General features: G+C 46.8%; 1 protein-coding gene across 1 annotated transcript in view; it reads right to left on the reverse strand.

Annotated features, from left to right (window-relative positions):
- Positions 1 to 3587: 3587 nt before the first annotated feature.
- Positions 3588 to 14983, reverse strand: part of LOC144488546 (uncharacterized) — a 28653-nt gene continuing 17257 nt past the window's right edge. Inside the window, exons 5-7 of the mRNA XM_078206605.1 lie at positions 5475 to 5485; positions 4720 to 4924; positions 3588 to 4047 (exon numbers count right to left, since the gene is read on the reverse strand). Coding sequence (XP_078062731.1) covers positions 3670 to 4047; positions 4720 to 4924; positions 5475 to 5485 — 594 coding nt within the window. The 3' untranslated portion in view covers positions 3588 to 3669. The remainder of the gene's footprint in view (positions 4048 to 4719; positions 4925 to 5474; positions 5486 to 14983) is intronic.

Consider the following 14983-nt stretch of genomic DNA (forward strand, 5'->3'; position numbering starts at 1 on the left):
TTGATCTTTTCATCAGCACATCTGAGAGTTAGGAATGTGTGACATGATTTTGGGATACCGGAGTGAGTGTGCAGATGTGATTTGTTACATGTGAAAAATAGCAAGCCTAAATCCATGGTGAGATGGAGTGAAGAGCGGGTCCCAAACACACACAGCTACTTGAGACACAGCAGGAGATGAAATGGTTAATGTGGCCAGGGGATTGAGACAACATTGTGACATCATCAAGGCATTGACACACACTCCAGAGAGAAACTGAGTTCAAAACAATCAGGATCCAATTAAACACAATACACATGCTCACAAAGTGAGGGAAATTACAGTAAAATGGATAATCTATTCATTGAGAAGGAAAGAAGCTGGTGCAGAATGTAGTGTTACAGTCATAGCGAGGGTGCAGAGAAAGATCAACTGAATGCGAGGTAGGTCCATTCAAAGGTCTGATGGCAGCAGGGAGGAAGCTGCTCTTGAGTCAGTTGGTACGTGACCTCAGACTTTTGTGTCTTTTTCCCGACGGAAGAAGGTGGAAGAGAGAATGTCCGGGGTGGGCAGGGTCCTTAATTATGCCGGCTGCTTTGCCGAGGCAGAGTCAGTGGATGGGAGGAGGGAGTGCCGAATGTAGTATTACAGTCATAGCAAGGGTGCAAAGAAAGATCAACTGAATGTGAGGTAGGTCCATTCAAAGGTCTGATGGCAGCAGTGAAGAAGCTGCTCTTGAGTCCATTAATATGTGTCCTGACCCTTTGTAGTTTATTGTGGTCTTGGGCAGAGCAGCATCATAGAAATCATAGAATCATAGAAACCCGACAGCACAGAAAGAGGCCATTCGGCCCATTGAGTCGGCACCGACCACAATCCCACCCAGGCCCTACCCCCATACCCCTACATATTTTACCCAGTAATCCCTCTAACCTACGCATCTCAGGACACTAAGGGCAATTTTAGCATAGCCAATCAACCTCACCCGCACATCTTTTGGACTGTGGGAGGAAACCGGAGCACCTGGAGGAAACCCACGCAGACACGAGGAGAATGTGCAAACTCCACACAGACAGTGACCCAAGCCGGGAATCAAACCCAGGTCGCTGGAGCTGTGAAGCCATACCAAGCTGTGATACAACCAGAGAGAATGCTTTCTATGGTGCATCTGTAAAAGTTGGTGAGAGTCATAGCTGATGTGTCAAATATCCTTAGTCTTCTGAGAAAGTAGAGGCATTGGTGGGCTTTCTTAACTATAGTGTCAGCATGGGGGGACCAGGACAGGTTGTTGGTGATCTGGACACCTAAAAACATGAAGTTCTCGACCATTTCTGTATCGTCCCTGTTGACGTAGACAGGGGCATGTTCTCCACTACGCTTCTTGAAATCGATGACAATCTCCTTCATTTTGTTGACATTGAGGGAGAGATTATTGTTGTCGCACCAATTCAGCAGGTTCTTTATCTCTTTCCTGCACTCCATCTTGTCATTGTCTGAGATCCGACCCACTACAGTGGTGCCATCAGCAAATTTGAAAGTTGAGTTGGAGGAGAATTTGGCCACACTGTCATAGGTGTATAAGGAATATAGGAGGGGCTGAGGACACGGCCTTGTGGGGCACCGGTGTTGAGGATGATCATGGTAGGAGGTGTTGCCTATCCTTACTGACTGTGGTCTGTGGTTAGGAAGACTCGGATTCACGGTGACTTGGCCACTTGGATTCAGAATTGACTTGTCCAGAGAAGTCAGAGAATAGTGGTGCAAGGATGTTTTCTGGCTGGAGGTCCGTGGCCAGTGGTGTTCCACAGGGATCTGTTCTGGGACTTCTGCTATTTGTGGTATATATATCAATGACTTGGCTGAAAATGTGGGTGTGTGGGTTACTAAGTTTGCAGACGACACAAAGCTAGATGAAGTTGTAGATAGTGTAGAAGGTTGTCAAAGGATACAGTGGGATGTAGATCAGCTGCAGATATGGGCGGAGAAATGGCAGATGGAGTTTAATCCGGACAAGTATGAGGTGCTGCACTTTGGGAGATCAAATGTTCAGGGTAAGTATCCAGTTAATGGCAGACCCCTGAACAGCATTGATGTACAGTGGGATCTTGCGGTTCAAGTCCATAGCTCCCAAAGGCATGCTTGCCTTTATTGAGTACAAGAGTCAGGATGTCATATTGCAGCTCTATAAAAGTTAGGTTAGGCCACACTTAGAATATTACATTCAGTTCTGTTCGCTGCATTACAGGAAGGATGTGGAGAATTTGGAGAGGAAGCAGAAGAGGTTTACCAGGACGCTGCCTGAATTAGAGGGTGTGAGCTATAAGGACAGGCTGGACAAACTAGGGTTATTTACTCTGACGCGGTGGAGGCTGAGGGGAAACCTGATAGAAGTCTATAAAATGATAAGAGACATAGATTGGGTTGACAGTCAGTATCTTTTTCACAGAGTTGAAATGTCTATTACTAGGGGGCATGCACTTCAGGAGAGACGGGGAAAGTTCAAAGGAGATGTGAGGGGTAAGTTTTTTACACACAGAGTGGTAGGTGTCTGGAACACGCTGTCAGGGGCGGTGGTGGAGGCAGATACGATAGGGGTGTTTAATGGGCTTTTAGATAAGCACATGAATTTGTAAGGAATAGAGGAATATGGACCAAGGGCAGGCTGAAAGGATTAGTTTAATTTGGCATCATGTTCGACACAACATCGTGGGCTGAAGGGTCTGTTCCTGTGCTGTATTGTTCTATTTGTGATCTCCATTTAGAAAAAGGAGTGAGGCAGCAATGCTAACCACTGGCACTGTGGCACGGTGGTCAGCACTGCTGCCTCACAGCGCCAGGGACCCAGGTTCAATTCCGCCCTCGGTTCTCTGTCTGCGCGGAGTCTGCACGTTCTCTCTGTGTCTGCGTGGGTTTCCTCCGGGTGCTCCGGTTTTCTCCCGCAGTCCAAAGATGTGTGAGTTAGGTTGATTGGCCATACTAAATTAACACTAATGTTTGTGGGGATTAACAGGGTAAATATGTGGGGTTGTGGGAATAGGGCCTGGGTGGGATTGTGGTCGATGTAGACTCGATGGGCCGAATGGCCTTCTATGATTCTATGAAACAGAGGCACTGGAGAAAGGGCAAGAAAGATTCACAAGAATAATCCCAGAACTGTAATCACTTGTGAAAGCGCTGGTGTTTCACCAAGTTTGCTGACTGAGTGAATCCCTTCCCACAGTCAGAGCAGGTGAACAGCCTCTGCCCGGTGTGAACTCGCTGTGTACCTGCAGGTTGGATGACTGAGTGAATCCCTTCCCACATACAGAGCAGCTGAATGGCCTCTCTCCAGTGTGAATGCGCTGGTGGATCATCATTTCCCGATCATTTTAAAGCCGCTCCCACAGTTGGAGAATTTAAAGGATCTCTGCAGAGTGTGAGTGATGATCTGTCTGTGCAGTCTGGATAACCGAGTAAATCCTTTCACACTCACCGAGCAGGTAAATAGTCTCTCCCCGGTGTGAACTCACTGGTGTTCCTGCAGGTTGGATGACCATTTAAATCTCTTTGTGCAGTGAGAGTGTGCTGGTGGGACACCAGTTAGCCAGAGCTTTTGAAGCCACGCCCACACACAGAGCAGCTGAACTGTCTCTCCCCTGTGTAAATGCACTGGTTGATCATCAGTTCCTGAGAGGTTTTGAGTCCGGCCTCTCAGTCAGAGCATTTAAAGGGTCTCTCCTTGGTGTGAGTAACATTGTGTCTCAGCAAGCTGGATGACTGAGTGAATCCCTTCCCACACACAGAGCAGGGGAATGGTTTCTCCCCAGTGTGAACTCGCTGGTGTATCCGCAGTGTGGATAACCTTTTAAATCTCTTTGTGCAGTGAGAGCAGCTGAACGGTCTCTCCTCAGTGTGAACTCGCTGGTGAATCAACAGTTCATGAGAGCTTTCAAAACCAGTCCCACAGTCAGTGCATTGAAAGGCTCTCTCCTGGGTGTGAGTGCTTTTGTGCTTCAGCAGGCTGGACAACTGAGTGAATCCTTTCCCACACACAGAGCAGGGGAATGGTTTCTCCCCAGTGTGAACTCGCTGGTGTTTCCACAGATTGGATGAACTTTTAAATCTCTTTGTGCAGTGAGAGCAGCTGAAGGGTCTCTCCTCAGTGTGAGTGCGCTGGTGAATCATCAGATCCGCAGCACTTTTGAAGCCACGCCCACAGTCAGAGCATTTAAAAGGTCTCTCATTGCTGTGAGTGACTTTGTGTGTTGTCAGACCAGATGACTGAGTGAATCCCTTCCCACACACAGAGCAAGTGAATGGCCTCTTCCCAGTGTGAACTCGCTGGTGTACCTGCAGATTGGATGAGGTTTTGAACCTCTTTGTGCAGTGAGAGCAGCTGAACGGTCTCTCCTCACTGTGAGTGCGCTGGTGAATCATCAGATCCGCAGCACTTTTGAAGCCGCTCCCACAGTCAGAGCATTTAAAGGGTCTCTCATTGCTGTGAGTGACTTTGTGATTCTGTAGGTGGGATGGCTGAGTGAATCCCTTTCCACACACAGAGCAGGTGAATGGTCTCTCCCCAGTGTGAACTCGCTGGTGTGTCTGCAGGTGGGATGACCGATTGAATCCCTTCCCACACACAGAGCAGGTGAACAGTCCCTCTGCAGTGTGAAAGCGTTTGTGGGACATCAGTTCACCAGAGCTTTTGAAGCCTCTCCCACAGTCAGAGCATTTAAAGGGTCTCTCCTGGGTGTGGGTGACTTTGTGTTTCATCAGGCTGGATAACTGAGTGAATCCCTTCCCACACACAGAGCAGGTGAACGGTCTCTCCCCAGTGTGAACTCGCTGGTGTTGCCGCAGGTTGGATGATGTTCTGAATGTCTTTGTGCAGTGAGAGCAGCTGAACGGTCTCTCCTCAGTGTGAATGCGCTCGTGCTCTCTCAGATCCGCAGCACGTTTGAAATCGCTTCCACAGTCAGAGCATTTAAAGGGTCTCTCATTGCTGTGAGTGACTTTGTGTCTGAGCAGGTGGGATAACTGAATGTATCCCTTCCCACACACAGAGCAGGTAAATGGCCTCTCCCCGGTGTGACTGCGTCGATGGATTTCCAGGTCACAGGGGGCTCTGTATCTCTTCCCACAGTCCCCACATTTCCACCGTTTCTCCATGGTTCGGGTGTCCTTGTGACTCTCCAGGTTAAACAGTCAGTTAAATCTCACACAGAACATGGGTACAGTCTCTCCCCGCTGTGAATGCTGCGATGTATTTTCAGGCTGTGTAACTGGTTAAAGCTCTTTCCACACTCAGTTCACTAGAACATTCTCACTCGGGTGTGTCTGTGCCTTGGTGCTTTTCCAGTCACATTGATATTAAAGACCTGTTTTCGCAGACGGAACAGAGAAACATTTCTCCTTCTAGATTCAAAGGCCGATAATATTCAGGTCCGATGAATTGAGTGAGGGTGTCAGATGCTGGTGTGATGTTTGTTTCAAGATTTTGGTCTGTTAATCCTCACCTTCTCATATCCTGTAAACGAGTTTGAAAAATTCATCAGTGTCAGTGCAGGATAGAAATTCAGAACAGACAATTCTAGTTTCTATGGAGCATTCTTTCCTCTCTCATTCCCCAAAAGCTGTAAATCTCCATCCCACACACTGTCCCTCCATTCTCACTCTGCTGTATCTAATATTCACCCTCCCAATTCTCCTGAAGGTGCTGATTGAGGCTGATTGACAGATCCATGCTCACTGCTTCCTGTCCTGGGTAGTTTAACAAAACCAGGTTAAAGTCCAACAGGTTTATTTGGTAGCAAAAGCCATAAGCTTTCGGAGCCTTAAGGGAATTCCCACTCACCTGAAGAAGGAGCTTAAGGCTCCGAAAGCTTGTGGCTTTTGCTACCAAATAAACCTGTTGGACTTTAACCTGGTTTTGTTAAACCTCTTACTGTGTTTTACCCCAGTCCAACGCCGGCATCTCCACATCCTGTCCTGGGCACAGAGCTGAAAATCTCCATGCAGGCGGCCAGACAGATATATGTCTCTATGACTGGACTAACAATGTGTGGAATGTACAGACTGGATTCACTTCCTTTCCCTTCAGTTGCTGCAAGTCCCCTATTTCCCCCAGAATGAGAAAAGAAATGGAAAGGGGGAGAAAAGAAAGTGTTTTACTCACAGATGTTGGCCTCTTTTAAGGACTGTTTAACTGTGTCCATTGCAGTACTGAACCCTTTAAAATCACAGAAAGAGTTTAACAAAAGCAGTCCAACAGTTACTAACCCACAGGAGGAATGCTGACGACAGGAGGGAGATTGAATCTGTCCACTCCCCCAAGGCCCGGGGCTGCGCATGTCCAAGGGAGAGGGGAAGCTGCGCATGTGCGGTGGAGAGCTCCGCCCACATTCTGTGGTGTTGACCAACGGGAACTCAGGAGGACCGGAAGTTCTCTGGTCCTCCAGCCAATCAGAGCTCCCCCATTGTCTGAATGCGGAAGTGGACAATGAGCTTGTCCAGCTGTTCATTCCTGCCCAGCAAAGCTGCTGCTGCTCTTTCTCTGAATGAAGATTGAGCTTCAGACAGGCTCAAACCTTCCTCCAGTCTCCAACATCTGTGAGTAAAACACTTTCTTTGCGTTTTGCGTTTCTTTTGCATTCTGGGGGAAATTGAGGACTTGTTGAATTTTTAACTTCCAGGTCACCACTCGCTGCCGAAATAAAAATCCTCCTCACATTCTTCATGTATCTGTAACCAGGTAATACAGTGCATTACACACATCATCAGTCTGCTCATTTATGGCCAAATGTAAAACTTTAACGTGGCTGTCAGCTTGAAGATTAATCATGGATCATTTGCACTTCCACAACCCTCTGAGGCAGCGGCTTCCAGGTAATGACCTTTCTGCACCAAAATAAAATTCTTCTCCACATCCTTCTCCTTCTCCCAATCCAGTTATCCGGTCCCACATATGGCACAGATTTTAATTTCTAGCGTGTAGGCCGGTCGTTACATGTAGATTTTCAGATCTCTGTGTCCAATATAGAAAGTGGTCAGCATGGATCCGTTAATCAGTCTGAATCAGCACCTTCAATAGACTTGGGAGGTTGTATACTCAGGAGAGCAGAGTGAGAATTTAGGGAGAGTGTGTGGGATGGAGATTGACAGCTTTTGGGGAACGAGAGAGGAAAGAATGTTCCATAGAAACTAGAATTGTCTGTTCTGAATTTCTATCTTGTACTGACAGTGATGTCTGTTGTAAATTCCTTTCATAGATATCAGGAGGTGAGAACTTACAGACAGAAATTTCAAACTAAACATCACATCAAGATTTGACAGAGTCATTCGATTTATTGGGACCTGAATATCATTGACCTTTGAATCTAGAAAAGCAATGTTTGTCTGATCTGTTTGCTTCAGGAGATTTTAAACATCAGTGTGACTGGAACATACCCGAGTGAGAGTGTTCCAGTCCACTGATAGTGGAAAGAGCTTTAACCAGTTACACAGGCTGAAACAACATTGCACCGTTTACAGTGAAGAGAGATCGTACACGTGTTCTGTGTGGACAAGGATTCAACTGATCATCAAACCTGGAGAGTCACAAGGCCACCCGCATCATGGAGAAACTGTGGAAATGTGACGATTGTGGACAAGGATTCATGTTGCCCTGTGATTTGGAAATTCATCAACGCAGTCACACTCGGGAGAGACCCTTCACTTGCTCAGTCTGTGGGAAGGGATACATTAAGTTCTCCCACCTGCTGAGTCACAATCTCACTCACACCAATGAGAGACCCTTTAAATGCTCTGACTGTGGGAGCGGATTCAAAAGCTCTGGAGAACTGGGGTCCCACCAGCGCATTCACAGTGAGGAGAGACCATTCAGCTGCTCTCTCTGCACAATGAGATTTAGATCATCATCAAACCTGTGGAACCACCAGCGAGTTCACTCCGGGGAGAGACCATTCACTTGCTCTGACTGTGGGAAGGGATTCACACAGTTATCCGCCCTGCTGACACACCAGCGAGTTCACACCGGAGAGAGGCCTTTCACCTGCTCTGTGTGTGGGAAGGGATTCACTAATTTACCCAACCTGCTGAGTCATAAAGTCACTCACACCAGTGAGAGGCCCTTTAAATGCTCGGACTGTGGGAGCGAATTCAAAATTTCTGGGGAACTGGTGTCCCACCAGCGCATTCACACTGAGGACAGACCGTTCAGCTGCTCTCTCTGCACAAAGAGGTTTAAGAGGTCATCCACACTGCAGAGACACCAGCGAGTTCACACCAGGGAGAGACCGTTCATCTGCTGTGTGTGTGGGAAGGGATTCAGTCAGTCATTCACCCTGCTGACACACCAGCGCCTTCACACCGAGGAGAGACCGTTCACCTGCACCGAGTGTGGGAACAGATTCACTCGGTTATCCAGCCTGCAGAGACACAAAGTCACTCACTCCCAGGAAAGACCCTTTAAATGCTCTGACTGTGGGAGTGGCTTCAAAATTTCGGAGCATCTAATAGACCACCAGCGCATTCACACTGGGGAGAGACCGTTCAGCTGCTCTCACTGCACAAAGAGGTTTGGAAGGACATGCACACTGAGGAGACACCAGCGAGTTCACACTGGGAGAGACCATTCACCTGCTCTGTGTGTGCGGAAGGATTCACTCAATACCCCAGCTGCTGAGACACAATGTGAGTTACAACTAGGAGAGACCCTTTAAATGCTCTGACTGTGAAAGTGGCTTCAAAAGCTCTCAGGAACTGATGATCCACCAGTGCATTCACACTGAGGAGAGACCGTTCACCTGCTCTCAGTGTGGGAAGGATTTCACAAATTCATCCCTCCTGCTGAGACACCAACGAGTTCACAAGTGATCACAGAGGTTCAATTCTGCTGTTCTTGCTGCTGTTAATCACATCCAGGACTGAACCATGTTCATTCTGACAGTTGGTGAAGTGGAGGGTCGGAGGGTTTCTTTCTGCTGGACTGGACAGTCTCACAACTTTACCTCCAGTGGGCTGATGCTCTCTGAGCCTGGGAGAGCACATTTCCACTGAAATGACCCACACAAACTGACGAAGAACATTTATTTTATGCTGGATAGTAAATAATGTTTTTCCTACCACTACAGGTAGATCTAAAGTAAGTACATTTGTCTCTGTTCCATTGAGTCTACAGCACAGGGCCGGGCCAGTCGGCCCAATTGGTCTGTGTCAGTATTTATGCTCCACATGAGCCTCCACCCACCCCTCTTCATCTCCCCCCATCAGCATATCCTTCTATTCCTCTCTCCCTCATGTATGTATCGAGCTTCCTCTTTAATGTATTCATGCTGTTCACCTCAACCACTCGCTGTGGTAGTGAGTTCCACATTCTCACCACTCGCTGGGGAAAGAGGTTTCTCACTGAAATCCCTGTTGGATTATTGAACCCCTTTCATAACCTTAAATTCTTCCATCAGGTCACCCTTCAGTCTTCTGTTTTCCAGAGAAAAGCAGTGCCAGCCTTTCCTGAAGGTTAAATGCTCTCAGTTCTGGGATTATTCTTGTGAATCTTTGTTGCCGCTTCTCCAGTGCCTCTATTTCCTTTTTCTAAATGGAGATCACAAATGTTGACAGTGCTCCCAGTGTAGCCGAACCCTGATTCTAAACAAGTTGAACAGAACCTGTTCAATTCTATTCCTCGAGAATGGAACCCTGTATATGGGCCCCACACTTTAGGAAAGATGTGAAGTCCTTAGAGAGGGTGCAGAGGAGATTTACAAGAATGACTCCAGGGATGAGGGACTTCAGTGAGTTCGAGAGACTTGAACAGCTGAAATTTCTCTCTTTAGATCAGACAGGCATTAGGATTGGGAATGGGGCCATTCAGCCCATTGAGTCCATGCTGGCTCTCTGTAGATCAAACTGTTGCCCTGTTCTCTCTCCGTGTCCCTGCGGATTTATTTCCCTGAAGCTCCCATCCAATTTCCTTTTGGAAACATTCCATTATCTCTGCTTCAGCCGCTCGTAGGAAGTGAGTTCCAGATATTTACCACTTCAAATGCAAACGAGGAGCAGAGAGCACAAAAGGAGGCGGTGTGACCCATTGTGCCCCTGCTGCCTCTTCAAACATTCTCAGCAACAAGGTCAGGGAGGCCATAGAACCATAGAAAATTACAGCTCAGAAACAGGCCTTTTGGCCCTTCTTGTCTGTGCCGAACCATTTTATGCCTAGTCCCACTGACCTGCACTTGGACCATATCCCTCCACACCCCTCTCATCCATGAACCCGTCCAAGTTTTTCTTAAATGTTAAAAGTGACCCCGCATTTACCACTTTATCCGGCAGCTCATTCCACACTCCCACCACTCTCTGCGTGAAGAAGCCCCCCCTAATATTCCCTTTAAACTTTTCTCCTTTCACCCTTAACCCATGCCCTCTGGTTTTTTTCTCCCCTAGCCTCAGCGGAAAAAGCCTGCTTGCATTCACTCTATCTATACCCATCAAAATCTTAAACACCTCTATCAAATCTCCCCTCAATCTTCTACGCTCCAGGGAATAAAGTCCCATCCTATTCAATCTCTCTCTGTAACTCAGCTTCTCAAGTCCCGGCAACATCCTTGTGAACCTTCTCTGCACTCTTTCAATCTTATTTACATCCTTCCTGTAACTAGGTGACCAAAACTGTACACAATACTCCAAATTCGGCCTCACCAATGCCTTATATAACCTTACCATAACACTCCAACTTTTACACTCGATACTCCAATTCATAAAGGCCAATGTACCAAAGGCACTCTTTACGACCCTATCCACCTGTGACGTCACTTTTAGGGAACTCTGTACCTGTATTCCCAGATCCCTCTGTTCAACTGCACTCTTCAGAGTCCTACCATTTACCCTGTACGTTCTTCTTTGGTTTGTCCTTCCAAAGTGCAATATCTCACACTTGTCTGCGTTAAATTCCATTTGCCATTTTTCAGCCCATTTTTCTAGTTGGTCCAAATCCCTCTGCAAGCTTTGAAAACCTTCCTCACTGCCCACTACACCTCCAATCTTTGTATCATCAGCAAACTTGCTGATCCAATTGACCACATTATCATCCAGATCATTGATATAGATGACAAACAACAATGGACCCAACACCGATCCCTGCGGCACACCACTAGTCACAGGCCTCCACTCAGAGAAGCAATCCTCCACAACCACTCTCTGGCTTCTTCCATTGAGCCAGTGTCTTATCCAATTTACTACCTCCCCATGTATACCCAGAGACAACCTTCCTAACTAACCTCCCATGAGGGACCTTGTCAAAGGCCTTGCTGAAATCCAGGTAGACAACATCCACCGCCTTCCCTTCATCCACTTTCCTGGTAACCTCCTCGAAAAACTCTAATAGATTGGTCAAACATGACCTACCACGCACAAAGCCATGTTGACTCTCCCTAATAAGTCCCTGTCTATCCAAATATTTGTAGATCCTATCCCTTATCACACCTTCCAATAACTTGCCCACCACCGACGTCAAACTTACTGGCCGATAATTTCCCGGATTTCTTTTGGAACCTTTTTTAAACAACGGAACAACATGAGCCACCCTCCAATCATCCGGCACCTCCCCCGTGAATACTGACATTTTAAATATGTCTGCCAGGGCCCCTGCAAGTTCAACACTAGCTTCCCTCAAGGTCCGTGGGAATACCCTGTCCGGTCCTGGGGATTTATCCACTCTGATTTGCCTCAAGACAGCGAGCACCTCCTCCCCTTTAATCTGTAAAGGTTCCATGGCCTCCCTACCAGTTTGCCCTATTTCCGTAGACTCCATGCCCGTTTCCTCAGTAAATACAGATGCAAAAAAAACGTTTAGTATCTCCCCCATCTCTTTTGGTTCCATACACAGTGTACCACTCTGGTCTTCAAGAGGACCAATTTTATCCCTCACTATCCTTTTGCTCCTAACATACCTATAGAAGCTCTTTGGATTTTCCTTCACTCTGTCTGCCAAAGCAACCTCATGTCTTCTTTTAGCCCTCCTGATTTCCCTCTTAAGTAGCTTCTTGCACTTTTTATACTCCTCGAGCATCTGATGTGTTCCTTGCTGCCTGTACATTTCATACAACTCTCTCTTCCTCTTAATCAGTGTTACAATCTCCCTTGAGAACCAAGGTTCCTTATTCCTATTTACTTTGCCTTTAATCCTGACAGGAACATACAAACTCTGCACTCTCAAAATTTCTCCTTTGAAGGCCTCCCACTTTCCATTTACATCCTTACCAGAGAACAGCCTGTGCCAATCCACACTTCCCAGATCCCTTCTCATTTCATCAAATTTGGCCTTTTTCCAGTTCAGAACTTCAACCCGAGAACTTCAACCATGTTAAATTCTAACATGTGACTGGAGCTTTATTTTAAAAATTAATGTTGGATTCACCTACATGCTTGTGGAAGCTGCATAGCTGGCAGGAATTGTCTGAACTAAGAATTTCTTCTATGAATTTGATCAGTTGGAGGACATTATATTCTGTCAAATCTGGCTCAAGAATAAGGTTGATTGCTCAGTTCAAGTAAGAAGGAAAGCTATTGGCTTGCAGCAAGTGTCTTTTCGAACCAGGATATCTTGTATTAACCTTATTCAGTTGTGGGACATGGGCGTCGCTGGCTGGCCAACATTTATTGCCCATCCCTAGATGCCCTTGTTCAGAGGGCAGTTGAGAGTCAACCACATTGTATGAACCAAATGTGTTCATTAAATATTACTGTATTTAGAACAAAGAAAGTTACAGCACAGGGACAGGCCCTTTAGCCCTCCAAGCCTGCTGCCGGACTAAATTAAAACCCCCTACCCTTCCGGGGACCATTTCCCTCTATTCCCATCCTATTCATGTATTTGTCAAGATGTCCCTTAAAAGTCACTACCGTATCCGCTTCCACTACCCCCCAGGCAACGAGTTCCAGGAACCCACTGTTCTCTGTGTAAAAGATCTGCCTCGTACATCTCCTTTAAACCTTGCCCCTCACACCTTAAACCTGTGCCCCCTAGTAATTGACGCTTCCACCCTGGGAAACAGCTTCTGACTATCCACTCTGTCCATGCCTCTCATAATCCTGTAGACTTCTATCAGGTTGCCCCCTCAACCTCCCTCATTCCAGTGAGAACAAACCAAGTTTCTCCAACCTCTCCGCATAGCTAATGCCCTCCATACCAGGCAACATCCGGGTAAATATTTTCTGTACCCTCTCCAAAGCCTCCACATCCTTCTGATAGTGTGGCGACCGGAATTGAACACTATATTCCAAGTGTGGCCTAACTAAGCTTCTCTAAAGCTGCAACATGACTTGCCAATTTTTAAACTCAATGCCCCAGCCAATGAAGGAAAGCATGCCGTATGTCTTCTTGACTATCTTCCCCACCTGCGTTGCCACTTTCAGTGACCTGTGTACCTGTACACCCAGATCACTTTGCCGATCAATACTCCTAAGGGTTTTGCCATTTACTGTATATTTCCTATCTGTATTCGACCTTCCAAAATGCATTACCTCACATTTGTCCAGATTAAACTCCATCTGCCATCACTCCGCCCAAGACTCCAACCAATCTATATCCTGCTGTATCCTCTGATGGTCCTCATCACTATCCGCAAATCCACCAACCTTTGTGTCGTCCGCAAACTTCCTAATCAAACCAGTTACATTTTCCTCCAAATCATTTATATATATATATAACAAACAGCAAGGTCCCAGCACTGATCCCTGAGGAACGCCACTTGTCACAGCCCTCCATTCAGAAACGCACCCTTCCAATGCTACCCTCTGTCTTCTTTGACCGAGCCAGTTCTGTATCCACCTTGCCAACTCACCTCTGATCCCATGCGACTTCTCCTTCTGCACCAGTCTACCATGAGGGACCTTGTCTAAGTCCATGTGGACAACATCCACTGCTCTACCCTTATCAATCATCTTCGTCACTTCCTCGAAAAACTCGACCAAGTCCGTGAGACACGACCTCCCCTTCACAAAACCATGTTGCTTCTCACTAATACATCCACTTATTTCCAACTGGGAATAAATCCTGTCTCGAAGAATTCTCTCCAATAATTTCCCTATCACTGATGTAAGGCTCACCGGCCTGTAATTACCTGGATTATTCTTGCTACCCTTCTTAAACAAAGGAACAACATTGGCTATTCTCCAATCCTCTGGGACCTCCCCTGTATGATGTGGAGATGCCGGCGTTGGACTGGGGTAAACACAGTAAGAAGTTTAACAACACCAGGTTCCTCTGGCTCCACACATAGATTCCCTCCCCTATCCTTGAGTGGGCCGACCCTCTCCCTGGCTACCCTCTTGTTCTTTATATATGTATAAAAAGCCTTGGGATTTTCCTTAATCCTGCTGGCCAATGATTTTTCGTGACCACTCTTAGCCCTCCTTACTCCTTGCTTAAGTTTCTTTCTACTTTCCTTGTATTCCACACTTGCTTCGTGTGTTCCTCCCCTGTAGCCAGTGAGGATACAAAGATCTCTCTCAAGACCCCAGCAATTTCCTCCCTTGCCTCTCTCAGTATTCTGGGGTATATCCCATCAGGGCCTGGGGACTTGTCTACCTTAATGTTTCTCAAGAACCCCAATACCACCTCCTTTTTGATCTCAACATGACTCAAACTATCTACACATCCTTTCCCAGACTCATCCACCACCAAATCCTCTTTGGTGAATACTGACGCAAAGTACTCATTTAATATCTCCCCATTTCCTCTGGCTCCGCGCATAGATTCCCTCCCTTGTCCTGGAGTGGGCCAACCCTCTCCCTGGCTACTCTCTTGCTCTTTATATATGTATAAAAAGCCTTGGGATTTTCCTTAATCCTGCTGGCCAATGCTTTTTCGTGACCCCTTTTAGCCCTCCATTCTCCTTGCTTAAGTTTCTTTCTACTTTCCTTGTATTCCACACTTGCTTCGTGTGTTCCCAGCCTCCTAGCTTTGACAAATGTTTCATTTTTCTCTTTGACGAGGCTCACAATATCTCTCATTATCCAAGGTTCCCAA

The sequence above is a fragment of the Mustelus asterias genome, unplaced genomic scaffold (genome assembly GCF_964213995.1).
Source record: "Mustelus asterias unplaced genomic scaffold, sMusAst1.hap1.1 HAP1_SCAFFOLD_1653, whole genome shotgun sequence".
In the NCBI taxonomy this organism is placed as follows: Eukaryota; Metazoa; Chordata; class Chondrichthyes; order Carcharhiniformes; family Triakidae; genus Mustelus; species Mustelus asterias.